This window comes from Chlorella variabilis, assembly GCF_000147415.1.
Source record: "Chlorella variabilis unplaced genomic scaffold CHLNCscaffold_25, whole genome shotgun sequence".
NCBI lineage: Eukaryota > Viridiplantae > Chlorophyta > Trebouxiophyceae > Chlorellales > Chlorellaceae > Chlorella > Chlorella variabilis.
In genome coordinates this window covers 33,766-59,378 of record NW_005435063.1, presented here as the reverse complement: position 1 = coordinate 59,378, position 25,613 = coordinate 33,766, and the positions used below count along the sequence as shown (strand labels likewise).

Genomic DNA, 25,613 nt, shown 5'->3' with positions numbered 1-25,613 from the left:
GCTAGTAGGGCAGCGGGGGCAGCCAGGGGACGCCAGCGGCCGCGCGGCGGGGCGAGGCGCCGGGGCCGCCGCGCAGGGCGCCGCTCCCGAGCAGCAGCAGCCAGCCGGCCTGTTTTGCCGCCGCCTGCACGCCCCCCTCAGGGGTTCATGCCCGGCCGCCGCCGCCGCCCACCCGCGTGCAGCGCCTCCAGCAGCTGGAAGGTCTTGGAGCCGGGGGCGGCGCACATGTCGAGCACCCAGTGGTGGGGCTGCAAGCGGGGGGGCAGGGACAGGGGCGGCAGCAACAGTCGGTCACCAAAGCGTGCTTGCAAAACAGACTCGTGGCAGCCGTGGCTGCACCGGCAACGTGCGGCGACGCAGGACGCGCCGCCGCGGTGCACGAGCCGTGGCTGCCGGCAGCCCTTGCAGCCCCCGCCGGCTCCCGCCGCTGCCACTCTGCGGCCCTCGTGGCCCTGATGGCCGCCTCACCCACCACCACCAGCCCCACCAGCCCCACCCCCACCCCCCCTTCACCTCCACATCCAGGAAGAGCGGCGGCACCATGGATACAGCCTCCTGCCGCGTGATGGAGCCGGTCTGTCAGGGGCAAGCGGGAGCGGGGCAGGAGGGGGCAGGCAGGCAGGGGTGGTGCGTTAGATAATGCGGGCAGGCATCAGGCAGCGACCCGGACCCGAAAGATGGGGAGAGGAGGGGGCGCCTAGCGGTCGGCACACCGCTGCCTGCGAGCCCCGCGCGCGCGGTCTGCCAGGCTGGCGCCCAGCACGCACCTCGTTCTCCCGCTTGATGAACTCGTGCAGCGCCTCCAGCACCGGCTGCTTGCGCAGCTGCAGGGAAGGGGGCGGCGGGCGGCGGCGGCGGCGCGCGCGATGGGCGCACGTCGCGGCGCGTGGCCGCCGCCAGCAGGCACGGCTGCGCCCGCTCACGGCGGCCGCGCTGCTGTCCGTCGCCACATAGCGAACAATCATCTGTCACCAGGCCGGCATGCACGGCATGCACATCATGCACAGCAGGCACAGCGGGCAGGCCCCAGCGTGTCCCCACCTGCGAGCGGGAGAAGTTCATTTGCCAGGCCAGGTTGTCGGGGTACCAGTCCAGCGGGTGCGGCGCCTCCACCGGCTCGCCATCAATCTGCAGCGGGGCAGCAATGCGGCAGGGAGGCCGTGAGCGCCCGCTCCGGCTCGCCGCCGCTCGGCTCGGCAGCGGCAGCGGCTCTGCCCACACGCAGGCCGGCGCGGCAGGCGGAGCAGGCACGGCAGCGGCAGCCTGGCGGCGGCGATGGCTGCGGCATGCAGGCGGTGGCCTGCTACGTGGCGGCCTGCCGCGCGGCCGGCCAGCGCCCGCGGCGCCAGCCACGCACCACCAGCGGCTGCCCCGCGCTGAACTGCGCCATGAAGTCTGTTTCCAGCTTCTCGCGCAGCCGGTCGGCGTGCTGGCCGCGGCCGTTGATGCGGAAGGTGATGGGCAGCGGGGTCTTGAGGGCCAGGATGAAAGCATCCCACTCCTGCGGGGTGTGTGCGCGTGTGTGTGGTGGGTAGGTGTATGTGGGTGCACAGTCAGCCGCCCAGCCCGGTGCCTCGTGGGCTACTGCTCAGCGCCGCGCTCTGTATGTAGGCAGCCCAGGCACCGCGCAACCAGCGCCCCATTCGCGGCACTGCGGGCTGCCCGCGGCCGTGCAGGTGCCGCGGCGCACCTCTGGCGGGCAGACGCCCTGCCCCTGATAGTACGCCTCAAACAGCCCGCTGCTCTCAATGTCGCCGGGCAGGCGCCAGGCGTCGGTGCGGGGGCGCACGTTGCGCGCCTCGCTGCCGCCGCCGCCGTCACCATCACCGCTGTGCTGGCGCTTCTGCAGTGCACGGTGTGGGCTGGCTCAGCTCGGGCGGCGGCGCGGGCGGCGGGTGATGGGAGGCGGCGGCAGGCGGCGGAGGTGGGGAGGCAAGGTTATGCCGGCCCAGCCGGTGCCACTCCATCCGTCCAGCCAGCAATACCCAAATCATGCTGCTGCTGTCGCTCTAGAGCACTCCAGGCGCGGCCAACTGCTGCACTCCCCCCGCATGCACCGCCCGTGCCGGAGCGCCGGGCTGAATATAGCATGGCGTATGGTGCATCGATGCAGCTGTGAAAGCGCACGCCACACCCCCAGCACTCACCCCACCCCGCCCGCCGCCTCGTCCTCGTCTCGGTCCTCTGCCCATCTTTGATGATACAGCTCACAGTAGCAGCACGGATGAGGCAAAGTGACGAGCGGGATTTGCATCATAGATCGATCGTGGGCGGTGCATGCATGGAGCGAGGGGGGGGGGGAGCGGGCGGTGCTGCCTTCACATGACTAGACTGGCGTCTAGATCCTGATCCTGTGTTGTTATTGTGGCATATACTGCAGCGGCGCAGCATTGGCACTGTGGCTGTGCCCCCCAGCAGGTCATTATAATGCTGCAGCTGAACTTGAAGCCGGGTGGCGGCAGGGCAGCGGCGGTGATGGCTGCCGCCGCTTTTGATGATGAGCAGGTGAGAACGAGTGTGGTCACGGCTCGGCGCAACGTGGCCGCCGACTGTCAAGTGGCTGGCGCAGCAGCAAAGCCGCAATTTAGGCTGTATCGATGTAGAGCACCAATGAAGCTCCGCACCGCTGCCGCGTCTCCACCACCGCCGCGGCCGCCCACTCAGCAGCGACCATCGACTTGTCCCGTGAGGCTGGATCGCTGAACAATTTGCATTTGCCTGCAAATTGTTCCATGTCTATGGGTGTGGCGCTGTGCTGGGCGAGAGGGGAGAGGCGCCGCACGTGCAATGGAGATGATCGCCTTGAGCAGCGACAAGGCACTCATAGGTGGGCGTACATCCTGCAATCGAGGTGATCACCCGATCGAGGCTGCTGCAAGTCCCTCGGGCGAAACTGGCCGAGCTGGCGTTCAGGGTCGGATAAGGGCGCCCACCGTGAAAAGCGCTCCCGCGCCTGCCCACACCTCCCAAGAGCCCTCTCCTCCCGAAGGTCGCCAGGCGGAAGGATGCAGGCGCTCACTCTTGCCCGGCCCGCTGCGGCCTTCACGGCCAGCCGCCAGGCCGCCCGCCGGGTGGTCCTGTGCGCCGCCCAGCCCAAGCAGGCGCCCGTCAAGCTGTGAGTAATGCGTTTGGGGCGACCGGGGAGGGCCTGTGCGCCAGTCACCCCCTTGCACCCGCCGCGCCCATCCCTGCAGTGAGCTGCCCGCCATTGTGAAGCCGGCCGCCCTGACCGCGCTGTCCAACGTCATCCTGTCCATGCCCGCCCATGCCGAGGCCGGCAAGATTTTCGGTGAGCCAGGGCTCTGCAGCAGCCCTGCGCAGTCGCCTGGGCGCCCTGGCGCGGCCCCCAGCACCGCAGGAGCGCCGTAGCAAGCGGCTGGTCCGGCGCATTGGCGGCCAGGAGGCCTGCAGCGGGCGGCGAGGCCGCCCGACGTGGGGCGGGGGCGGCGGGCCTGGCCGGCCTCGCCTGCGCTCCCTCAGCCCTGCCCTCCCTGCCCTCCCCGGCGCAGACTTCAACTTCACCCTGCCCATCATGGTGGGCGAGTTCCTGCTGCTGATGGTGTTCCTGGACAAGTTTTGGTTTGGGCCCGTGGGCGCCGTGCTGGACGCGCGTGACGCGGAGCTGCGCGGCAAGCTGGGCCTGGTGAAGGGCAACGGCGCAGAGGTGGGTGGGCGTGCTGCACGCTCGACGGCGCAGGCCACGCAGCGAGGCCGCTGGCAGGGGTGGGCCGGTGTGGGAGACGTAGCGGGGGCGGGTCAGCTGGCGAGGTTTGGGCGGCGGCGGTTTCACTCACCAGGCAGTTGTTTCCAGCAGCAGCGGGGGCTCAGCTGCGCTACAGAGTCAGCGGCAGCAGCAATGGCAGCGCAACAGCACAGTCGCGGGGCGGCAGGCACAACAAGCACACCACAGGCAGCCTTGGTGCGGCTGGGAAAGTAGGGGTGGCTGGCTGCTAGGCATCTCGACCTGTGGCAACAACACACGCGGCCGTTTCACCCTCGCTGCTGGCAATTGGCTGGGAAATGGGCACCATGAGACAGGCAGGCAGGCAGGCAGCAGTCTGCCAGCCAGCCAGCAGACGCCACCCAGGAGCACTCGTGCGCACGGTGCAGCCAGCGGCCCCATGTGTCAGCCTGGGCCGCCCCTGCCCCACCCCTCCACGTCCTCTGCCTGGCCCGGCCCGACCCCGCCTGGCCTGCCCTCTCCCCCCCGCGCCCCGCCCCCCGCCCCCCTGCAGATTGCGCGGCTGCAGGAGGAGGCGCAGCGCATCATCACCGACGCGCACGCCGCCGCGCAGAAGCAGGTGGCGGAGGCCAAGGCGGTCGTGTCGGCCGAGTGCGCCAAGGAGCTGGCGGAGGCCAAGGCGGTGCGTGGCTGCGGCTGCCGCTGGCTGGCTGGCTGGCGCGGCTGGCGTGGCTGGGGCTGCCTGGCGGCGCAGCTGGCTGGCTGGGGGCGCAGCTGCTGGCTGGCTGGCTGGCGTGGCTGGGAGTGGCTGGGCATGGCCGCGGCTGCCCCGGGGCCAGGGCGATTGCATGCCTGGTGCCTGGGAGCCTGCGGCTGGTGCGCTGCGCTCTTGCCTCGCGCGCACCAGGCTGGGGAGCACTTGCTCACCGGCGTCCCCTGGGCCCCGCCCCGCCCCCTGCCCCGTGCCCTGGCGCAGAAGGTGGATGCCGAGCTGTCTCGCGCGCTGGCGACGCTGGAGGCGGAGAAGGCGGCGGCCATGAAGGGCCTGGATGCGCAGGTGGACAAGCTGTCTGCCGACATTCTGGGGCGGGTGCTGCCAGAGGGCGTGCGCGTGTAGGCGCGCCCGACCCAGCAGCCGCGGCGGCGGCGGCGGCGAGCCGCGGCCGCTGCCGGCAGCAGCAGCAGCAGCAGGCGCGCGTGGCGTGTGCACGCGGCGTTGGAGGCGTCCGCGCGCGCCGGCGATGCGCCGGGGGCCGGGGCAGGGCCCGCCCGTGTGATTCGCGGCGGGGCCCGGCCCGCGGCCCGCGGCGAGTGCGCGCGGGTTCAAGCAGCAGCCGGGATTTTTTGTTGCGTATTCGCACGCTTGTTCAATTTTATACTCACCAAAACCTCACCGAGAAGATTTTTTAACCTGCTCAGCGTCCCGTTTGTGGCACGAGGAGGAGATGGGCGGGGCCATGCGCCGGGCTCGCTGGCGCCAGGGGGGCAGGGAAGGACTTCAAGGCAACGGGGCATTTGCCCGTTAAATAACGTGAGTGTAAGGTTTGCACTTCGATTCCTCACTCGATGGTCCGCAAAAGAGCGGCCAAGAACCAGAGGGCGGGCGAAGAGACTGCCGAGCGCCCTGCCGCACCCCCGAGCCCTGTCGATGGGACTGCAGAGCAGGTTGGGCGTGGTCAGGATGAGCTTAGGGTCCACTCCCCGCCTCCCCGCCTGACTGGACCCCCCACGGCGGCACCGCCCGCGCGGCCGCCCGCAGGTGACAGAGGCAGAAGCGCTGGCTGCGGTGGAGGCACGTCGCCAGTCGATCCTGCAGCACGCCGCCACCGTCACTCCCGCCCTGCTGCTGGCTTGGCTGACAGAGGACCTGGGCATGCCGCATGCCGCCGTCAAGGTGCACCGATCAGCGGTGACGCGGAGGGCGCTGGAGGTCTTGGAGGAGCAGGTGCGGGCCCGGCCCCGGCAGCTTTGGGGCTCTCACTGGAGAGAGCTGTCGGCTTGCCTGCAGCCAGGCCCTGAAACTCCGCTGCTGCACCTGGTGCCGGTGCTGTGCAGGGCCAGCTTCCCGACGCCGGTGTCGGGCCCGCCGGCGCGCCAGACCTGCCGCCCGACTGCCTGCCCGCCGTGTTTCGCCACCTGGACCACGACACGCTGTTCTGCGCGCTGCAAGCCTGCAAGGCGTGGCGTGCCGTGGGCTCGGCGGCAGATGCACAGGGCCTGTGGGAGCAGCAGTGCAAGCTGCGAGGCTGGGGCCAGCCGGGTGGGGCGGGCGCGGCCGCAGGGGCGGCCCAGCAGCAGCAGCAGCAGCAGCAGCAGCAGCAAGGACAGCAGCAGCAGCCCGGCATCGACTGGCGGAATTGGTACCGCCAGCAGTACCAGCGCAGCTGCTTCGACTGCTTCCAGCCCACCGAGCGCCACACCCTGGGGGCCGGCACGCTGCGGGTGCGCCTGTGCCGCGCCTGCTCCGCCGCCTACGTCACCCCCCGCCCACACCACCGCCTGCTGTCGGCGTCGGCCGCCAAGCGCAAGTGCTGCCTCAGGGATGCAGGTGCGGTGCAGCGTGAAGGGGCGGCAGCGCGTGCCCAGGGGTGGGACATCCCTGGTGGAGCCCCTGTTGCCTGCTGGCTCTGGTGCCACCCTCCCGCGCCCCTGCTCCCTCCCGCAGACCTGGCCCCACTCCCGCGCTGTGTGGATCCCAACCCTGTGGACCCCGCCTTCCAGCCCATGCACCTGTACCGGCGGCTGGATGCGCGCCGTGCAGCGGTGGATCGCTGGGGCAGCTGGGAGGCGGCGGAGGCGGAGCACCGGCGGCGCCTCACCCGCTAGCGGCTGTGACAGGCAGGCGACTGTGTCAGGGGTGTGTAACGTGGAGCCAGCAACCATACAGGGAGCGCCGCAGGCATAAGACAGTAGCAGGGGTGGGTGATTGGTTGGGGGATCACGGCAAGTGTTGCGTGGTTGTCAAGCACATTTGCAGTGCTGCAAAACTTGGCAGGATCATCTGACTTTGTTGTGGCATCTAGAAAAGCAAGTATGGGGAGAGCGCTGGCATCACTGCTGCCTCGGTTGCTCAGCTGCTCTCCTGGGTTCCGTCGCTCGACTGCGACCTGGAGCGGCCCACCGCGATGCCGCCGCCGCCGCCGCCGCCTGCTGCCGCGTCCATCAGCGCCCCAAAGTCCACTCCCTGCAGGTGGCTCAGCACCTCGGCCACCTTGCGCGCCTCCTGCTGCGTGGCGCGGAAGTAGGGCTGCAGGGGGCGCAGGAGGAGAGGGGTCAGGCAGGGCCAGGCACAAGGAGCATGCATGGGGCGTGACAGGGCCAGCCCAGCCACATCCCCGCCACAGCCCGCCCAGCGCTGTCTCACCCTTGCGACAAAGTAGAGGAAGGCCAGGGCGCCCGCGATCGCAAAGCCCAGCGCGCAGCCTTGCAGGACTGCAGCGCCAGGCGGGGACAAGCTGGTGAGAGGCAGCGGCGCCGCCGCGGCATCCCAGCAGAGGCAGCAGCCTTCCCAGCAGCAGCCGCACCCGCCCTCACCTTTGGTGTACTTAAACTGTCAGCCAGGAGTTCCATGGAGGCAGGAAGGCAAGAGAGCACCGGTGATTCAGTGACCAGCACAGTACAGCACAGCACAGCACAGCACGGCACGGCACAGCACAGCACAGCGCAGCGCCGCGCAGCGAGGTGAGCGAGCAGCGGCGGCCGCGCCCCCAGCGCTGCCCTCACGTTGGCGATGTACATGAAGATCTGGTTGCCCTTCATCAGCATGGCGATCCCGTCCTGGACCGCCACGTCCCGCATGTACCGCACCTGCACCGGGCACCGTACCGCACCAGCACTGGTCACTGCGTCATGCCAGCGAGCACCGGCAGCCTTCCAGACAGTCATGCTGCGTCCAGGTCGTGTCGCCTCTAGAGATCTCACGACGGGGTGGTTGACGGAGATGGCCGCGATGTCCTCCCGCGCCAGCAGGTGGCTGGCCTCCACCATGGACGTCAGGTACGTGTCCAGGCCCATCTGGGAGGTGTAGTAGGCGTAGTCGCTTGGGGGCAGGCAGGTGGACGCGTCCTCCCTGCAGCACCGTGGCATGAGAGGCCAGGCTTGATTTTTACAACAACGAAACAACCAAAAGCACGAGGTTTCAGCAGTCTCAACCAGTGCAGCTGGCACACCGTATTCTGGCCATACCATCGGCCCGCATGAGGGAAGCTCAGTGTGCGCCTTCCAGCTCAACCCAGCGCCCGCCCGCCCACCTGTGGCACACGTGCTGCTCAAACAGCAGCTTGTTGCGGCCGGGGTTGGAGAACAGGGTGCCCTTGAAGGTCATGCGCGCCAGGTTGTTGGCGGCGTTGTCCAGCGGGCGGTACGGGTTGTAGGAGCCGTACTGCACGCCGGGGCGGGCGCCAACCGTCAAAACAGCGCGCTGCCAGCAAGGCCTTGGCAGGGACATGGCCGCGAGGACGCACAGCGGCAGCACGCCGCAGCTGTCGTCCACCCACCAGGATGGTGTCACTGTAGAACTTGAGGCGCACAGATGCGCGCTCCTGCACAGCAGCAGGGCGCCTGTCCTTCTGAGGGCAGGCAGGGAGCATCCCACAACACCCAGCCACAACCGCCGCCACCACCCACACACCAGCTCGGCGCGAAGGGCCAGGGTGATGTCGTTGTCTGCCGCCAGGTGGTTGCCCTCCACCGTCAGCTCGTTGGCAAAGAAGCGGGCACTGCGTGAGGGCCAGCAAGAGCACATGCAGGGCAGAGGGAGCGCTGGGTGGGAGCAGGGTGCTGTGCAGGCAATGGGGCCATGCCTTGTGCTGCAGCGGCGCAGATCACTGGAGCGGTGCACCCAAAGCTTCCACAAACCGTGCATTGTAGATAAACAGGCGCTCGCTGGCATTCAGGCCTGCAGAAAGGCGGGCGGTCAGCAGCCACCGTCAGGGAGTCAGGCGGGCACGGGTGGTTGGCGGGCATACTCTGTCGGCAGCTGGTCACGTCGGTGCACCCTCCTGCCTGCCACCGCGCTCGAACCACTGCCACCTGCTCACCCAGCACCCGCTCCTCGGCGCTGCTGATCCAGTAGTACTGCAGCAGCCAGACGAGGGCCACCAGGGCCAGCCACACCGCCAGGGGGCTCATCATGGCCCACAGCCGCCGCCGCGTCATGGCGATGCGATCCTGGGCGGCACGCAGCGCCAGCGTGCGCGCGCTGAGTTGCATGCTGACGGCGCCCGCCGCTCCGGCTGCCTGCCCCTGCACCAGCAGGAGGCGGAAGGGATGTGTGAGTATGCACAGCAGCAATGGTTCCATTGGGCTAAAGTGCACAGCGTCGCGGCCAAGCTGGGCGAAGCTGTTGCTTGCCTCTGCATCGTCGTCGTCGTCTGAGTCATGGTCAAGCTCGTCTGCCTCCACCTGCGCCCTGCATGCCAGGCAGCATCACCACCACCGGCTGAGCATCGCAGATTTCAAGTTTCACCAGGGTGGCCTCTGCCCCGCCACATCTGTGATCCAGCGGCAGCCCCCACCTGGCCTGCGCCAGCACCGCCGGGCGAGGGATGTAGAGGAAGAGGGCAAACAGGCTGAAGCGCTCCAGCGCCACCGCTCGCAGCAGCCTGCATATACACGCAAGGACTGTGTTGGACTGGGCGCAGGCCCGGCAGTCGTGCCGTGTCGCTGTGGGCCTGCTCCTTGCACCCCACCAGAAGAGGTAGGCGGCGACCATCGGGATGAACACGCCCTCGCCCCCCAGCAGGCCCCAGGTGGCGGCGACGATGGATCCAAGCCGCGACACTGCCAGGCGCGTCTGGAGGTCGGTGGCAAAGATGAGGCTCACAGCGGGGACGCGGCGCAGAAGCAGCGAAGCTCGGAGCGGGTCTCGCCTGCTCTCGAGAAGCCGGGCGGGCACCCTGGCTGCAAGCGAGAGTGCTGGGCGCTGCTGCACGCTGCCACCCCGCAGTGCTGCCAGCCCGCTCACTGGAGATGATTTCCGGTACGTTGTTGATGAGGAAGAGCCACTCCGGGTAGATGGTCATGTTGTACACATACTTCTCAGGCAGCGCTGCGGGGTGGATGCTCTTCAGGTCAGTGGGCAGCAGGGCGCGGCAGCAGGCGCGGCATACGGCTGGCGCCTGCCACGCAGCATAGCTGCCTACGGCATCCATCCTGTTGCTGCAGCACCACCGGCAGCTGGGCGCCTGCGCATAGGTGGTGGGCAGCACCGCCTGCGCCGCCACACACCCTAGCTATAGCGCACACACCTGCCACTGATCTGAACGAGTCGAGCGCACGCTGGCTGCTGTCCCACATGTTCATCTCCACCGTGAAGCTCTCCACTCCGTGCAGCGTGTCAGCATACTGCAGTGGATTCCGGCATTGACTTGTTGGAGCGCCAGTGGGCAGGCAGCTGGCTGTGCACACGGCGTACGACCCCAGCTGTTCCAGCTGTCCAAAGCTGCTGGCTGCCTCACCTCGGTCACGTTGACCCTGGTCTCCTGGTAGAAGGCCCGCGTGTCTGCTGCCGCCCTGGAGCCTGCACGGCGATGGGGAGGGTTCCGAACAGGGGGGCTGCCTGGAGCCATGGCTGGGCTGACGGCGGCTGCAGCAAGCCGGTTTTGCCCATTCCCGCCACACTCACGTTGGAAGTACAGCCGCTCCTGGACCTCCTCAAACAGCTCGATCTTGGACAGGAGGATGGCGGCTGCAGTTAGTGTGAGGTTAGCATTCAGCATAACGCACATGACTCGATGCCCACCTCTACGGTGCCTCCAGCCTCCTTCCCCTCACCCGACACGTTCTGTGGGGGGAACAGCTGCACCTCCCCAAACTCCGCCATCTCCACGCCCGCATACTGAATGTTGCGCGCATCTGTCAGCGCCGATATGGAGTTGCGGGCCGCCTGGCCTGCAGAGGGCTCGGCAGGCAGGGCAGGGCGCCAGGCTTTGTGTGCGTGCAGCTGCCGCCGTCGCCGCTGGCGCAGCAGCAGCAGCAGCACCAGCACTGGTCCACTCCCAGTGACACTCCTTGAAGGTGGCCTCCCGCGATGCTCACCCGCCAGGTCGATCTGCTGCACATACACCAAGGAGCTGTCCAGCATGATGTAGGTGACCGCAAAGCAGGCGGCGTGCGCTACCACCAGCAGCGCCAGCAGCCACTTGAGCTGCGCCTGCAGGCAGCGGGCAGCAGGCATCACCAGCCTTGGATGCCGCAGCAGCCCGCCACCAGTGCGATGTCAGGTATGCACAGCACCACTGGAAGGTTCGCCCTACCTGCAGCGCGTTGATGGCGCGCCTGTTGCGTGAGGTGTTGAGCAGCTGGAAGGCTTTCTTGAAGCGCTTCAGGCGGCCAAAGTCGGCCGCGGCATCCTCCTCCTCGGCGTTGCTGCTGTCCACCTGCGGGCGAGGGGCGGCACAGGAGGCAAGCCAGGGATGGTTGAAACGCACGTAGTCAAGCTGGAACTGTGCCAATGCAGTGCAGCCTGCCTGAACTATGTCGGCAAACCCAGCAGCCATCAGGTCCAGCTCACATTCGATGTGGCATCAGAGTCGCCCAGACTGCTGGCGGAACCGGCCCTGTGCAGCTGCCTGGGCGGCCCATCCCCCTCCACCGCAAGCTTCACATCCGGCAGCTGCGCCAGCGGCTGCTTGCCGGTGCCGGGGCGGCTGTGTGGCGCAGCCACGAGCTCTCCAGACTTGACGCGGGTGTGAGCCGCGATGGTGCCGCCGCCCGCCTCCTCATCCGCCCCCTCTCGCTGCCCACTGAGCCAGCTCTGCGGAGTGTCCATGGCAGCAACCCAGCAGCACAATCTCAGCTCCCAAACCTCCCCAGCCAGCCTTGTCAATGCCATCAGTGAGCAGCACCACTCGTGCCCACCTGGATGCGTGCCATCTTGGCCGCCAGCTCAGCGGGGTCCACCTCATCCTCCTCGCCGCCACCAGCCGCAGCTCCCTCGCTGCCTGCCTGCTCCGCCTGCTCATCGCCCTGCAGCGCACAGGCAAAGCGATCACCGTGCATTTTTGAGCAGGTGAGTCCCGCAGCTGCCCTCCGTCAACAGCAGGAGCCTTTGATGCCTGCCCACCTGGCTGCTGATGCTCATGGTGCGCTCTGAACTCCCAGCCGAGCCCTTGCCGGCCACATCATCACCCTCAGTGGTCTGATGGAAGCCCAGGGGGCACACGCTGGCCCCGCCCTGGGTGGCCCCCTGACTCTGGTTGCCAGCCGAGTGCGTGAACCGGCTGCCCGCCTGCACGGCGGCAGCAACCTCGCCAGCGGCCTGCGCTGCCACGCAGGGGACCGCAAACTGGCTGGTCCGCGGGAAATGCAGGCCCGCCAGCACGCCAGATGTGTCGCGGTTCACGGGACAGCCTGCGGCCAGGCAGCACAGCGTCTCTTAGCTGTGCATTCACTCTGTTGGCAGGGATTCACGCTTCCAAGCCCCAGAGTCAGCCGGCGCACCTGAGCCCACAAGGGGCGACTTGGGCACCATGCCAGCTGCAGTTGCCCCAGGCGATGCTGGCCTGCTGCCGCCCACGCCCAGGCGCTGCAGCACCGAGCTGCCGCCGCTCATGGCGCGGTGGAACGGGCAGCCGGGCGGCGGGTTGACAGCGGCAGCACCACCCTCGGCCTCGCCCGCATGCTGTGCCAGGGCAGCCTGGTACACGGCAGGCTGCATGATGCCGCCAGCGGTGGCAGCTGCTGCCGCAGTCCAGCGTTGTTCCGCGACCAAGCCGCCAGGCAGCTGGTCTGCCGTGCCAGAGGTGACCGCACTGGTGGGCCGGGGTATGATGATTCGGGCAAGGAACCTGCAGTTGGATGGAGTAGAAATGACTGACTGGACCTTCCTCTCTTCCAGTAGACCTGCCGAGGCCAGACCGGTGGTTGCACCCGCAGAAGAGGCTCGCATGTGCAAGACTTCGCAGCCCCAGCCATGCCCATCACACAGTTCTTGCCTGCCGGGCCGCTCTGCCGACTCAGCAGCCTGCACCGTCACATGCAGGCTGCGCCCATCAACATGCACCGCCTCGGCGGTGGTGACGGCGCCGATGCTGCGCTTGCTGCCGCCCTTCTGGCCGCGCCCCACTAGCAGCTCAGAGGATTTGCCGTTGGGGCACACGCGCGGCATGATCTGCGGGGACAGGAGCAAGACGCAGCGAGGCACGATGACATGCGCGAATCGCTACCTTGCCCACAATGGCAGGAGCTGCTGTGCTGCCAAGGGTGCCTGCTCACCTTCTGGATGTGTTCGCCCACCAGCGACGCAGCTGGCACCCCAAAAATGAGAGCCGCCTCCTCCGACACCTTCTTGATCTTGCAGCTCGAGTCCAGCTCCACAGTGCCCTCCAAATAATCTGCAGCCACGCGGTGCTAAACAGGTCGCAGCTTGTGATGCAAGGCGGCATCGGCCTTCGCCATTCTAAGGCTTCAGACCACAATTCACGCATCTCATGCCACGCCTCACTCCAGTCCCAACCCTCCCACCTGCTCTGTACAGGTGCATGGCGGCGGGCTGCTGTCCGCCGCTGGCCCTGCCCTCCTCGCCCTCCTCAGGCAGCACGATGACGAGCACGCAGGGCACTGAGCGCTTGCCGCGCACCGCGGCAGCTATGCGCCAGGAGCTGACCTCCTTGCTGCACACAGCAGCGTGCGCGGCAAGCACTTGCGTGACAGCTTACCAGCAGCGTGGTGGAGTTCCCTCGAATCACAGGGCTCGGCAGGCTGACCGCTGCACCCCTCACACCTGCGCGTCTTGGCCAGCATGTCGGCATGCACCTCCGTCACGCTGCGCTTGTCCCGCCTGTACACATCCAGGAAGCCGTCCAGCGGCTTCCCCGCCACCTCCTGCACCACCACAGCCACCAGCTCAGGGGCAGCGGGCTGAACAATGAGCTGCCAGCCCTGCGTCCCATGGAAACACACAGACAGCCACCTCTTCCATGCGGCTTGCAGCACTCACATCTCGCTCCAGCCCCAGGATGGCGGTGTTGCCCTGCGGCGGCGCCACCACCACGCCCTGTGGGTCCACCGTCAGCGTCACTTGGTTGTACTCAGCCTCCTCCTTGCTGGCTACCGGCGCAACCTTCACCGAGAAGATGTTGCCTGCGGCAGGGTGCGGCAGGGTGCGGCAGCAGGCGCCAGCTTTGCGGCAGCAACAACATGAGTGCAGGCATAACACGTTCAGCAGCACTCCCACCTGCATCCGTGGTGCGCTCTGACAGCTCCATGAGGGCAGGCACCAGCTTGCCGCTCTTGTCCTTGAACTCCACCACCCGGCCGGAGCGGCACTTGAGCCCAGGGCAGCGCGACAGGTCTGCATGGGCAGGCAGCGACAGGCTGGGCGGTCCAAGGTGCCTCAACATGGGCTGCTGAGGAGTTCAAAGAAGTGCTCAAGTTCAAGGCTACCCACCTCTGCCCTTGATGTAGCGCTGGTGCAGCTGGGCGTACGGCTCCGGCATGGTCTCGTGCAGCTTCATCTTGATCAGCTCCTCCCCACTGTAGCCCAGCAGCTCGCTGATGCTGGCGTTGGCGTAAATGATCTGCAGGCGGTGCGGTCAGCGGGCCAGGCCAAGGGCCAGGAGGATCCTGTATGATGCCGCATGGCTCCCGGCAGCCTGGGGCCACACCCACGTCCCTTCAGCCAGCAGCACACCCACGTCCCTTCAGCCAGCAGCACACCCACCCTTGAGGAGGCGGTGTTGACCACGAGGAGGCCGCTGAACCTGTCGTTGTGGCTGAGGTGGATCTTGGCGACGCGTACCGCATCCGTGCCTGCCCTGCTGCCGCTGCACGCCACCTGGACCTCTGCAGCAGCAGCGGCAGGCCAGAAGGCAGGGGGCAGTAGACAACTCGGCGGCTGGCAGCAAGAGGGTGAGTGAAAACAGCTGCCGCCAGCTAGTGCCAGAACAGCAGCTCGCCTTCTCCATATCGTGAGCAGATGATGATGCTGCATGGTGGAAGGGCAGCAGGGTAAAGGGTGAGCCCCTAGAAAGGCAGAAGCAGACTCGTGCTAAGCACAGTGCTCACGTTCCAAAGTCGTGCTGCTCCTGCGAACTGCCATTCACGATCTGTGTGACAACCTGAGACGCCTTCTCGGTGTTGTTGCTCAGGGTGTGGAAGGCCTGCAAGCGGGGGTGTAAGCACACAAGCCGCGGCCATGGCAGGGGTCGGCAGGAAGCTGCGCGACACCCGCACATCGAGGCGGTGTGCCAGCCAGCGAGCAGCCGCTTGCCTTGCCGATGACATCCTCCGGCGCGTAGCCTGGGGCAGGTGGGCAGCACAAGGAGGCAGGATCTCCACCAACACTCCAAGGGGCAAGATCCCCAGCAGCCTCAAGCAGTCCCAGCCATCCTGGGCAGGCTGCACTCACCCAGCACGTTGCCAAAGCCGCGGCTCACACACACCACAGTGCCCCCCGCCGTGCAGTAGGCGGTTGCCACGTGCGGGTCATCGCTGATGGACTGGATCACGCCCAGGAAGCACTCGCTGCCTGCACGGTAGGGCGCCAGAAAATGCCGTGATCAGCTGGTTGCTGCCATCACCAGCCGTCTCCATTTGTGCACCCCTGCTGCTCACCTCCCAGTGTGACGGGCGTCACGCAGAGGTTGATCCCAAACACAAACCGCTGCTTGTGCAGCGCCACCACCTCGCGCGTGCTGTCCAGAATGCGAGCCACTCGGGAGGTTGCATAGTTGCGCAGGTAGCCTGCAGCACAGCGGCAGGGGCGGGAGGATCAGGCATGCCAGCCAGTGGTGCATTTCCGGTGTGGTGCCAGTACGGGCACTCCCCCAGCCCACCTGCCCCTTCCCATGAGCACTGTCAGCCCCTGCAGCCACGTCAGCCCCTCCACCTCCCTACAGCAGCCATGCCCACCGTCGTGCTGCACCGAGAAGGGCGCAGGCATGATGCGCGACACGTTGCAGCCCTCCAGCTCGCCCTTGCGGTAGCCAACCCTGCGCCGGGGGGCGGCGGCAAACAGGTGCATCCAACGTGAACAGCTGGGCGCAGCTCTCTGGATGTGCAACATCAGGGATGGCGGACCAACACACGAATGGGGAACACAAGCACCTCAAGGTTGATCACACACACTGCGTCAGTGGTCCTGCACAGCAAAAGCGGGACCGTCAGGCCTCGGCGAGCGCTCAAGCTGTCCTGCTAGGACCACTAGCATGCAAGCGCTGCCGCGACTGCCTACAACCCCGCCCCACTGCTCACTCATCAATCATGGCCATCATCTTCCTTGCCGCCGCATCCTTGAAGTGCCTGTCCAGGGTCTGGGCAAACATGGCCTCCTGGCGCGCCTCGTTCTGCTAGCACAGGGCGAGGCACACTTCGTAAATGCCACCCCGTGCATTGGGCAGTGCATCCAGTGACCAACGCCACCCACCTGGCGCTGCTCGATGCGGTCGGCAGAGGCGGCGTAGCGGGCGGCGCCGTGTGGGTCGTTCGTGACCTGCTGCAGGAAGCGGGAGTAGGCTCGCATGATGCGCGGGTTGGAGGGGTAGCGCTCCTGCAGGCACAAGGACGTGGGGCCAGGCAGAGAATCAACAGCCGCTGGTGGTGGGGAGCCCTTGCTAGTGCTTTGCAACCAGGTGTGGCCAGCCCTGTTGCTGCTGAGCAGCAGCCCCGCCCCACCATGACGGTCTTGTATGTGCGCTCTGCTGCGGCGCGGGTCCGCTCAATCTCCTGGAAGTTCCGCTGCAGGTGCAGCATGGACACCTCGCTGTGCAGCAGCAGATTCCAGAAGGACTTGAGCGCCGTCAGGGCGCCCTTGTGGGAGCGGATGGCGGCTCGGTAGTTGGCCTGCAGGTGGCAGCACACCGGGTGAGCTGCCGTCAGCCCTGCTCCACCGCTCTCCTCACCGCTTTGCCCCTAACCCCTCGCCTGGTACTCTGCCCAGCTGGTGGCATCCAGGATGGCGGAGCTGTCGCTCTCCTTTGTCTTCTTGGCCAGCTTCTCCTGCTCCCGCACATAGCACTGCGGGGCAGGGCAGGTGGCCAGGGGACAGCAGCAAGGCGGCTGAGCGGCCGCAAGGAGTCAGCATGCCAGCAGTGCTGCGAGGCATTGCTGCACACCGACCCTTTCCTTAATCGCCCACCTGGAACCGCTCGGCGATGGTGATGCGGCTGCACTTGCGCGCCTTCTGCAGGTAGCCCAGCCCTCCCTGCAGCTCATGCGGGGGTCAATCATGTGTGATTGGTCAGTTAGTTGCAGCGCTGATGGATGAGAAGCAGCAGGATGTGTCCAGCGCTGCATCCTTGCCCAAAGTGGACCGTGGCCTCACCGACTGCTCCTGACGCAGCACCGCCTCAAACGTGCCCAGCACCAGGTTCAGGAATGCCGAGTCGGGGAACTGCACCAGGCCAGCCCGCAGCACGTTGCTGGCGCAGGCCACCCACAGCGGGATGGGCACCCACACCAGCATCTCGGTCTTCATCAGCTTGTGGCACACCCTGCATGCATGGGGAGGAGGCACAGCGGGGCTTTGTTCAGCACACACTGGCCCTCAGATTTAATGGCCACCAGCAGATTGATGGCCACATCAACGGCATCCTTACTGCCACCAGCAGCCTGTGGCATGCCCTGGCTACCTCACACTAGCACACCGCGCACCTGGCCACCACCTCCACCTCCTCCTGGTCGTGGAAGCGGTGCACCTCGCGCCGCGTCAGCTGTGGCGTCCAGCGCTCAAACATCATGGCCACACGCCACATGCGCTGCAGGCGCCACCAGCACAGGTAGCCACAGGCCAGGCCCAGCGGGCCGATGCCCACATAGAAGGCGAGGGTGAGGGAGGGCCAGTACTGCAGGCGTCCGGGCAGGGGTGGGGGAAGTACTTGCATGGGAGGTGGAGAGGCACCTCGCAAGGTCTGGTGGCACCGCTACAGCCAGCAAAGCTGCCCTCCCTGCTCCCAGGTCACCTGCGGGTAGTAGATGCCGATCAGCACCAGTCCGGAGGCATACCAGCACCACGAGTACAGGAAGGCCTCGGCGACGTTGAGGTAGGAGCGGTGGTAAGGCACGCGCCGGATTGTGAGGTACAAAAAGTACGACATGAGCAGCAGGTTGATCCAGCCCTGCCAGCAGGGAAGCACCAGGGCAGCCTTGAACGCTTGTCAACAAGCAGCCAAGCTGGCGTGTTCTCCTGGCAATGGCACGATCCCCGGTGCAGGCAGAACAGGATGCGCCGGCGGCTGCCACGCACCTCCCAGCGGGGCACGGTTTTCAGCGCCACTGGCACCAGAGGTAAGGTGAACTTGATGATGCGGCGGGTGATAAAGTGGTTGCCAGCTGCAGGCAGGGATGGGGAGGCCAGCAGACCCTTGAGCAGGCCAGCCAGGGCGTGGACTCCTGCAAGTTGCAGCACAGCCCTCGAAAGGGCCGGCCAGGGCATGGCTGTTGCCCGCGCTCCTTGCGCCGCCGGCTCACCAGACAGGGAGAGGAGGTTTGGGGAGAGCGGCTCGGTGGCGCCCGTCTCGATGAGCGCAAACAGGGCGCTGAGGAGCTCAAACAGAAGCGCCATGAACACAGACACACCGAACAGCGCGGCTTGGGGCATGCTGAAGCATGCTGCGACGCACACAAGGGCGGGGGCGAGGCAGGCCAGGGTTGGCACAGCAGCGGAGGCACCCTGCCTCCGTGCAAGGAATCACGGCGGGCGTGGTGTGGCAGCCTGCAGGCACGCCTGGCAGCCCAGGCAGCAAGCCCTGCCAGCTCACATCTGTCTGGGAAGTAGTAATTGGTGTAGCCCAGGGCCTTGGAGTTGCAGTTGAAGGCCACGGTGAAGAGCAGGAGGTAGCTGGTTTGCAGGCTGGTGAACACCACGCTGATGCACATGCGCAGCAGGTGGCTGGGCCTGCGCTTGGGGCAGACAGGTACATGTTGGGTGTATGCGAGAACTGGTACATACAGTGGCATGAACTCAAACCTCTGGCCACCCACCACTGCCAGCGGAACTTCTGCTTGGTCTTGAGGGCAAAGTGGAGCCAAAGCACGATGGCCAGGAGCAGCAGCACCAGCGCGGTGCCGCCAAACAGCACGCCCTGATACACCTTAAAGCCGCGCTGGGTGATGGCATTCTGCAGCTGCAGCTTCACGTAGAAGCGCCAAAAGCTGCACGGGGCGGAGCCAGGTGTGGTCAAAGGCGGCGCTCAGCCGGAGCGGCGCGTGCTCCGCAACACCCCCAACAACCTCGCGCACCTGTTCCCCGACCAGTCGACGTTCCAGCCAAACGTCGGCCCGAAGAAGAGAATCAGGATCTGGACCCATTGCAGCAGGGTGGCCAGCAGCACATAGCGCCAGTCGGTAGGCAGCCACCTGTTGGAGAAAATGTAGAAGAGCACGCCAAACAACGTTTCCTGCAGGGGCTGGGGAGCGGGCGCAGCAGCCGCTGAGCAGGGAGGGGTGCGGGCGGGCGCCGGCGGCCGGCAACCCCAGACTAAGCGCGCAATCCCAGGCGCCCTTCCTCGCCTTGGTGCTGCTGCTGTTGCCCGCGCAGGACTGCATCGGCATCGTGGTCACCCCCGGAGCGGCCCAGCACGCCCAGGCTCTCGTGGCTCGCTGCCGAGCCCTCGCTGCTGGCCCCCGCAGAGCTGTAGGAACGCTCCGAGGGCGCCATCGCGCAATAGCCAGGCCCGTTAGCTCGCCGGCACGACGAGTCGCTGACCTCCGCTCCGGGTCAGCACGCAGAACGGCACGCGCTGTGCCCCAGCGGACAGCCTCCCCAGCCCCAGGCGGAAAATGCAGGCCGAAGGTCGGAAGGGTTTATGGGCGGAATGTCTTTCTTCAAATCGATCGGCGGCGCCATTCAACAGCACATGCATGGAATTCCTGGCCCTGGGAGTCCTGCACCATGCAATTGCCTGGTGGGTCAGTTCCTGTTGAATGCGGCAAAGCGCCTGTCGCCTGCTTGCCGCCACCCCGCCACCATGACCCGCCAGCGGCGGCTGCTTGCACCGAAACGTGGTCAAGGAGAGGTGCAGTAGTATGTTAACATTGCAGAACGATTATATGGCAATGAATTCGAAGGGGGGAGGTGTAAACGGTGAAATGAGGGGCGCAGCACCCACAGAACAAGTGGCTTTCCAGGTGCTGCCCTGCTCCAGGCTCCTGCCAATGCTTCACCGCAGGCCTCACAGCGCCTGCTGCTCCTTGAGGCGCCCCAGCGTGCGGCTCATGGCCAGGGCGGCAGCCCGCGGGCCCAGCGGCGGCTTGGCGACTGCACTGACAGCGCCGCGGCCCGGCTTGGCAGCAGGGGCTACCGGCACCGGCTGAGCTGGCGGCAGCTGTTGCTGCAGCCGGTTGCAGGCTGACAGCAGCGCCAGCAGGCGGCGCTGGCGGCTGTGGAAGCTAGCGCTAAGCTGCTGCAGCTGCTGCTGCTTCCAGCCAGACAGGCCTACAGGCGGTGGCATGGCGGGCTCGGCGGTGCGCGGCGCCAGGCCCTGGGCGCTCCCGTTGACGCTGCTGTTCTCCTTGCCCTCCAAGCCGCCAGGCGACTCGCGCTTCTTGCCCAGTGGGGACTTGCCGGCAGACCTGCGGCAGGAGGGAGGAGCAGGGCAGGCGGAAGGTGAGCGAGAGTTTGTGGGTGGAGGGCACCTGGGCAGCGCCAAGGCAGGCAGAGAATCCTGATGCAAGGGAAGAGCCCAGATGCGAGCACACACACACCTGCTGGACACGCGGGCGGGCACGAACCCCGACTGCCCTGGCGTCTGCTTGAACAGCGGGGGGCAGGAGGAGGGGCGGGGGTTGTGATAGACAAGCTGGTCTGCCGCAGCAAACGCCTGCAGAACAGGCGTGGGCACCTCGGCCGCCGCCACAGGCACCGCCGCCGCCGCCGCTGTGGCGACAGGGCTGGCGAGCACCGGGGCCAGCGGCTGCGCTGCATTGGAGCAGTCAGGTGTGGTCTGCTGCAGCGGCTGCACTGGCGGGGCGGGCGCGGCTGCGCCAGCCAGAGCGGGCTGAGCCGGCGGGGTGGCAGCTGCCAGTGCATCATCTGTGTCCATGGGCACAGCCGCGGTGTCGCCCTGCGGCCGCTGCTGCACCGAAGGCGGCACAGCTGCTGCCGCTGCCGGAGAGGTGGTGCGCTTCCTGGCCAGCGAGGCCGGGGCTGGGGGGCTGCTAGCTATGGCCAGCAGGTCGTCAGCCCCCGCTGCTGCCGCCGCCGCATCCGCAACACCAAGCTCGGGCACTGCTGCTGCGCTGCCGCCGTGCACCAGGCCCTGCCCCAGGGCATCCTGAGCCTTGCGCTTCTTGCTGGTCAGCACTGCGCGGGGGGCAGGCTGCCTGAAATGCACGGCTGCCGCTGCGGAGGCTGCTTCCACACCTGCCTCAGCCAAAGCGGCAGACAGGCCGCAGGAGCCAGGCAGCAGCATTGCACTGCTGAGCGGGCATGGGGCGCCGACCACAGGCAGCGGAGTGGGGGCGGGGGTGGGGAGGAAGTGTGCATCTGCCAGCGCTGCTGCCGGGTGTCCAGTGCTAGTGGGTCCGCTGCAACCAGGGGGAACAGGGCAACAAGAGGAGCAGGAATGGCAGTATCAGCCAGTGCTTGCAGCCGGGGTTTGGTCAAGGAAGGGGACACGATGTGTGCTGAGTGGCGAGGAGGGACAGCGTGGGAGGCAGCCGTGGCCCTGCTCACCTGAAAGGGCCGGCCACGGTAGCAGGCGTCTGCTCCACGCCCGCCAGCAGCACGGCGGGGGTGACGGCAGAGCAAGACGCTGGTGGCGCGGGGCTCAGCTGCGGCAGCGGCGGCTGGTGGCGTGCAGCAGGTGTGGCCTCCACAGCTGCCGCAGGGCTGGTGGCTGCGACCCCACCTGCGGCTGCCAGGCCATCTGCTGCTGCTATTGCAACAGGCGCCGCGCTGTCCTTGTGCGCTGCCTCGGTGTCACCAGAGCCCGGCGCTGGCGAGGCGCGCTTGACGCTGCGCTCGGCAGATGCCTTGCGCGGCTGCTTAGCGCTGCTGGTGGCGCCGGCAGCAGCGGCGGGCGGCGCGGGGCTGTCTGTAGCTGCTGCCGCCGCCATAGCGACGTCCTTGGAGGCGGGCGTGGTGCGGCGGCGCCGGTTGTCCAGCTGGAAAGTCAGCACATTCTCAAAGTCGTGCATGGCCTTCTCGCCAGGCGGATGCTCGTCCACCCTGCAGGAGCACAGCAGAAGGAGGGGCGTGACAACGTGCACGGTGTGAATCCCTGCTCGACGCCACCCGCCAGCTGCGCCGCACTCACCGACTGTCCCATGACCACGCCATCAGGCGCTGCAGCTCGCGGAGCTGGCGTTTGGCCATGCTGGTTCGATTGGAGCGGTGTTGAAACAAGCGGCAGGCCAAGGGAGGCAGGTGCCAGCGCGGTGTGCCGGCGCGGTGTTAAACAGCTGCTCCCGGCTGTCAGCGTGCAGGACCCGGGCCGCTAGCCGCTCTGCTGCCAACGCTAGCGCTTTCCAGAGGGAGGAGAGGGCGGGCAGGCGCGGGGTGCGTTGTGAAGGCGAGGGGAGGGACGCGACGGCTCAAACACCCGGCTGCAACTGACCCATGGGCAAGATCGGGGCCGTGTGGAAGCAGACAGGGCGTGCTGATCAACACCTGTGGCCATCTGCGAAGTGGTTTGAGGGCCGCGCAGGACGAGCACTACGAGCGATGGCATCCCCGTCCCCCGCCAGTCGGCAAGCCCATTGCTGCCATACTCGTGTTTGGACCTACGCCACAGACCTGTTGTAATCTCGGCTGCGTGTTGGAGACCCAGCGATGATGGCCTGCACTGCTGCCACCGCCTTTCAGGCAACGTGAGGGGGTCCGCCAGCTGAAACCAGCCTGCATCGCCCTTAAACCGCTTCATGGCCGGGTGCAGAGATAGCGGAGGCACGGTCTGTGGTTATGAGCGCACATGTTGCGTGATGCAGGCTTTGCGGGCGCCCTGCCCGTCCCAACCGCCGCGCCGTGGTGACGCTGGCCCAGCAGCAGCGCAGCGAGGGCGTGACTCGGCGCGAGGCGGGCCTGGCAGCACTCGCGGCGCTGGCGGCCCTCTCCGCCGCCCCGCAGCCCGCGCACGCGCTGTTCGGCTTTGGCAATGAGAAGGCCCAGCAGCGCTACGAGAAGGAGACGGTGAGCCGCGGTGGGCTGGGCAGCGTGGCAGCCCGAGTGTGGGCCGAGCCGCAGCGGCCGCCGCTGCCTCGGCTGGTCACCGATCGGGTGTTGGCTCCACGCTAGCGCATGGCATTGGCAGCCCCGCTGGAATGCCAGACCCAAGGCCTGCCTCTGCATGTTTGTGGAAGTCGGCGCCGCTCCATCTCCACCACCACCCTCGCTTACCCACCCCGCCTTCCCCCGGCGCACGCCTGCGCACCCCCCCCTCCACCCGCCCGCCCCTGCAGGGCCAGGTGATTTCGGACGTGCGCAACGCGGCCCTGCTGGAGCGCGGCGCCCCCGGGCGCGAGGAGACGATGGAGTCGGTGCGCAAGGAGATCAACGACTGGGTGGCGCGCTACCGCCGCGACACCGCCTTCTCCGGCCGCCCCTCGTACGGCAACACCTACTCCGCCGTCAACGCCATGGCGGGCCATCTCAACTCCTTTGGCGCCACCGCGCCCATCCCAAAGAAGCGCCTGGAGCGCCTGGTCAAGGTGAGCAGGGGGGCGCGGGCGGGGATCGGGGGGCGGTGGCGGGGGCCCGCCAGCTGCCGGCAAGCCGCTCCAAGGGCTGCCCACCTTTGCTGCATACCATCCCTGTTTCCCCTGCCACCACCTGGCCTGGTCCGACCTTTGAGCCGCCACCTGCAGGAGCTGGACGATGCTGAGAGGTTCCTGGGCCGCGGCCGCTGAGCAGTGGCAGGCCTGGTGGGGTGTGGCGCTCTGGCTGGCGTCAGCCCGGCACACATTGTGCTGGGAGCTGCTACGCCGAGATTCGTCCCGCCACCCCTTTCCGAGCCCTGCCGTGCTGCCAGCACTGCCCGCCACCGCTTGGCCGGCGGGCAGCCTGCACGCACCTGAGAGAAGATGCTGGCTATTTTTTCCGTGGCTGGACCCTTGGCATTGCTGTTCCCAGTTTTGCGGTACCCCCTGATTTTTGGCGCTGTTTTGCTACGGCTTGTAACTCGGCAGTTACGACAGCGCGGGCACAGCGCAGTAGTGGCCTCTCACTCTGGCCTATTCGTGCAGTGCTGGGGGCAAAGGGGCAAACTGGCAATGGGACGAGAGATGCAGACAAGTTCAAGTTCAGTGGAGACAGGGCCGGCGGGAGGCTCTGCTGCAATGAAAGCCGCGTAGAGGGCTGGGAAGGCGCAGGGGCCCAGGGGGCCGGCGAGCCTCGCCAAAGAAAAACTCTCCACAGTTGGATCCGATCATGAAAGAGGAGGTGGGGCTCGCAGCAGCTGGCAGCCAGGGGCAGGGGCGGGTACATGCTGGTCGTCAAGCCACAGCGGTGCTGCTTGAAATGGAGCGAAAGCCCACCCCGGCGGCGGGCGTGGGTGGTTATGGCAAGTGAATGGAGGAGAGGAAAACATAGTCGGAGGGGAGCAAAACCAAGGGATAGGGAGGGTGCAGATTTGCAAGATATGGCGGGGATCGTCGTTTCATCTCGTCTTCTCGGCGGGGGCGCCACCATGCACGGTCGCGCATGAACAGAAGGCGTGTGGTGGGGTGGCTTGCTGCTGAAAGGGCAAGGTGTGTGGGCACATAGTACAGGGGGTGTGGCGCGCGGGTCTGTGCGCGGGTGGCAGCAGGCCTCAGCCTCATCAGGCTCAGTCCAGGCTGCTCATGTCGATGCCGGGGATCTTGCGGCGCCCCGCGCCGCCCTCGCCGCGCGGCGGCTCGGGCCCCTCTGGCCCCTTGCCGCCGCTGCCACCGCCCTCCCCCTCGTCCTCGTCCTCCTCCCACCGGCTGTCGCCTGCACGTATGTGGCAGCGGTCACCGGTGTGGGACAGGCGAGCTTCCAAACCGGCGGCCGGCGCGTGCCACGCCACCGCCAGAAACACACAAGCTGGCAGCAGCGCGATGTGCTTGCCGCGGCTCAGCGCCTCGCTGCGCGCCCCTGCCCCCGCACCGCATGCGCCGGCAGCTCACCAGGCACATACACGTCCCGCCGCCCCACGCAGTACTTGTCCCGCAGCTGGCGGGCGGGCACCATGTTGCCCTGGCCGTCGGCGCCCAGGAACAGGAGGTACGAGTACTGCAGGTGTGGCAGGGCAGAGGGAGGCGGCAGGCATCGCCAGGGTCAGGAGCCGTGCCCTGGCCAGCTGGCGTACACACGCAGGCCGGGCTACGCGGCGGCAGGGCAGGGGCAGTGCGAGGCCCGTGGCGCGGCGGCAGCGGCGGACCGGGTGCTCAAAGGAGCCGTCCTGCAGGCGGGGAGGGGAAGGGCAGGCGCAGGGTGGTGGGCGGGCGGGGTGGGACGGCACCAAGGGCTGGCGGGCTGGCGGGCTGGCGGGCTGGCATGCTCGGCCCGCTGCGCGCTTGCAGGGGTGGCTGCCTTCCTGACCAGGCAGGCAGCCACCCGGGCAGCCGCCCAGCCATGTGCTGCTGCCTGCAGCAGCGCGCTCACCACCAGGGGCTGGTCGGAGGAGAAGTCTGCCGAGGAGCCGGCTGTGAGGCACTCCTCAGCCACATACGCCACGGGAGGGGTGTCGCCATCCAGCGGCCAGTCGCGCGCGTCCACCAGCACGTGATAGAACAGCTGGTCGGCGCCGTGGGCCAGCTCGCTGCGCGGCGGGCAGGGGGCGGGGGCGGGGAGGCGTCCGCGTGGGGGCGCGGTGCGTGAGCAGGAAGGGGTGGGGCGGCTGCCGGGCTGGAGCGCGCTGGCTGGCGGTGGCCAGCACTGGAAGCGCCACTGCGTGATGAATGATCAGCGGCAGGGAGGCAGGTGTGCCCAGGGAGAGGCCGCCGCCGCACCTGACACCCGCCGCCTCCCGCCACTCGGCGCCCTCGCAGCAACCCATGTCCCAGCCGCACACCACGCCGCGGTAGCCCTTGC

The 25,613-nt window shown here is 67.5% G+C and overlaps 6 protein-coding genes across 6 annotated transcripts in view; 3 read left to right on the top strand and 3 right to left on the bottom strand.

Annotated features, from left to right (window-relative positions):
* CHLNCDRAFT_54732 (hypothetical protein) overlaps positions 1–2,192 on the bottom strand; it is a gene marked incomplete at both ends in the record, with an annotated part of 4,789 nt that extends 2,597 nt beyond the window's left edge. The window contains 7 exons of the mRNA XM_005843924.1: positions 173–248; positions 514–576; positions 768–824; positions 1,042–1,128; positions 1,358–1,501; positions 1,691–1,843; positions 2,148–2,192. Coding sequence (XP_005843986.1) covers positions 173–248; positions 514–576; positions 768–824; positions 1,042–1,128; positions 1,358–1,501; positions 1,691–1,843; positions 2,148–2,192 — 625 coding nt within the window. The remainder of the gene's footprint in view (positions 1–172; positions 249–513; positions 577–767; positions 825–1,041; positions 1,129–1,357; positions 1,502–1,690; positions 1,844–2,147) is intronic.
* A 790-nt stretch (positions 2,193–2,982) lies between these two features.
* Positions 2,983–4,841, top strand: CHLNCDRAFT_32746 (hypothetical protein). The gene is made up of 5 exons (XM_005844008.1): positions 2,983–3,115; positions 3,195–3,289; positions 3,510–3,664; positions 4,236–4,364; positions 4,659–4,841. Exons 1-5 carry the CDS (start codon positions 3,006–3,008, stop codon positions 4,797–4,799), a joined length of 630 nt encoding a protein of 209 aa, XP_005844070.1. The 5' UTR covers positions 2,983–3,005; the 3' UTR covers positions 4,800–4,841.
* Positions 4,842–5,248: 407 nt separating this feature from the next.
* CHLNCDRAFT_139459 (hypothetical protein) lies at positions 5,249–6,508 on the top strand (the record flags this gene model as incomplete). Its single annotated transcript, XM_005844007.1, has 4 exons — positions 5,249–5,347; positions 5,442–5,627; positions 5,738–6,230; positions 6,348–6,508. 4 exons carry the CDS (start codon positions 5,249–5,251, stop codon positions 6,506–6,508), a joined length of 939 nt encoding a protein of 312 aa, XP_005844069.1.
* Positions 6,509–6,752: 244 nt separating this feature from the next.
* Positions 6,753–21,938, bottom strand: CHLNCDRAFT_54730 (hypothetical protein; the record flags this gene model as incomplete). The annotated part of the gene is made up of 50 exons (XM_005843923.1): positions 6,753–6,929; positions 7,047–7,114; positions 7,217–7,232; positions 7,406–7,751; positions 7,933–8,063; positions 8,179–8,223; positions 8,313–8,400; positions 8,510–8,579; positions 8,722–8,926; positions 9,114–9,476; positions 9,667–9,747; positions 9,911–10,027; positions 10,141–10,202; positions 10,308–10,370; positions 10,409–10,573; positions 10,721–10,835; positions 10,939–11,061; positions 11,196–11,438; positions 11,543–11,650; positions 11,748–12,034; positions 12,125–12,794; positions 12,899–13,017; positions 13,148–13,296; positions 13,407–13,507; positions 13,623–13,765; positions 13,860–13,976; positions 14,073–14,202; positions 14,346–14,465; positions 14,690–14,784; positions 15,033–15,152; positions 15,239–15,367; positions 15,536–15,615; positions 15,878–15,969; positions 16,050–16,172; positions 16,298–16,452; positions 16,540–16,639; positions 16,761–16,826; positions 16,947–17,115; positions 17,276–17,466; positions 17,584–17,739; positions 17,868–17,953; positions 18,092–18,232; positions 18,382–18,518; positions 18,605–18,775; positions 18,863–19,020; positions 19,360–19,507; positions 19,799–20,194; positions 20,327–20,984; positions 21,472–21,791; positions 21,880–21,938. 50 exons carry the CDS (start codon positions 21,936–21,938, stop codon positions 6,753–6,755), a joined length of 8,172 nt encoding a protein of 2,723 aa, XP_005843985.1.
* A 456-nt stretch (positions 21,939–22,394) lies between these two features.
* CHLNCDRAFT_59045 (hypothetical protein) lies at positions 22,395–23,467 on the top strand (the record flags this gene model as incomplete). Its single annotated transcript, XM_005844006.1, has 4 exons — positions 22,395–22,432; positions 22,550–22,751; positions 23,021–23,269; positions 23,426–23,467. The coding sequence occupies 4 exons, from the start codon at positions 22,395–22,397 to the stop codon at positions 23,465–23,467; spliced, it is 531 nt and encodes a 176-aa protein (XP_005844068.1).
* Positions 23,468–23,734: 267 nt separating this feature from the next.
* The window catches only part of CHLNCDRAFT_59044 (hypothetical protein), a gene marked incomplete at its 5' end in the record, with an annotated part of 3,002 nt that continues 1,123 nt past the window's right edge, over positions 23,735–25,613 (bottom strand). The window contains 4 exons of the mRNA XM_005843922.1: positions 23,735–24,530; positions 24,707–24,812; positions 24,961–24,981; positions 25,185–25,341. Of these exons, the coding sequence (XP_005843984.1) occupies positions 24,385–24,530; positions 24,707–24,812; positions 24,961–24,981; positions 25,185–25,341 (430 nt within the window). The 3' untranslated portion in view covers positions 23,735–24,384. The remainder of the gene's footprint in view (positions 24,531–24,706; positions 24,813–24,960; positions 24,982–25,184; positions 25,342–25,613) is intronic.

Bases quoted from the DNA above. Each gene is read 5' to 3' on its own strand.
- CHLNCDRAFT_32746 (XM_005844008.1), top strand. From the start codon at position 3,006: ATGCAGGCGCTCACTCTTGCCCGGCCCGCTGCGGCCTTCACGGCCAGC. The intron at 3,290-3,509 runs GTGAGCCAGGGC...TCCCCGGCGCAG, and splicing joins CGAGGCCGGCAAGATTTTCG to ACTTCAACTTCACCCTGCCC. The intron at 3,665-4,235 runs GTGGGTGGGCGT...GCCCCCCTGCAG, and splicing joins TGAAGGGCAACGGCGCAGAG to ATTGCGCGGCTGCAGGAGGA.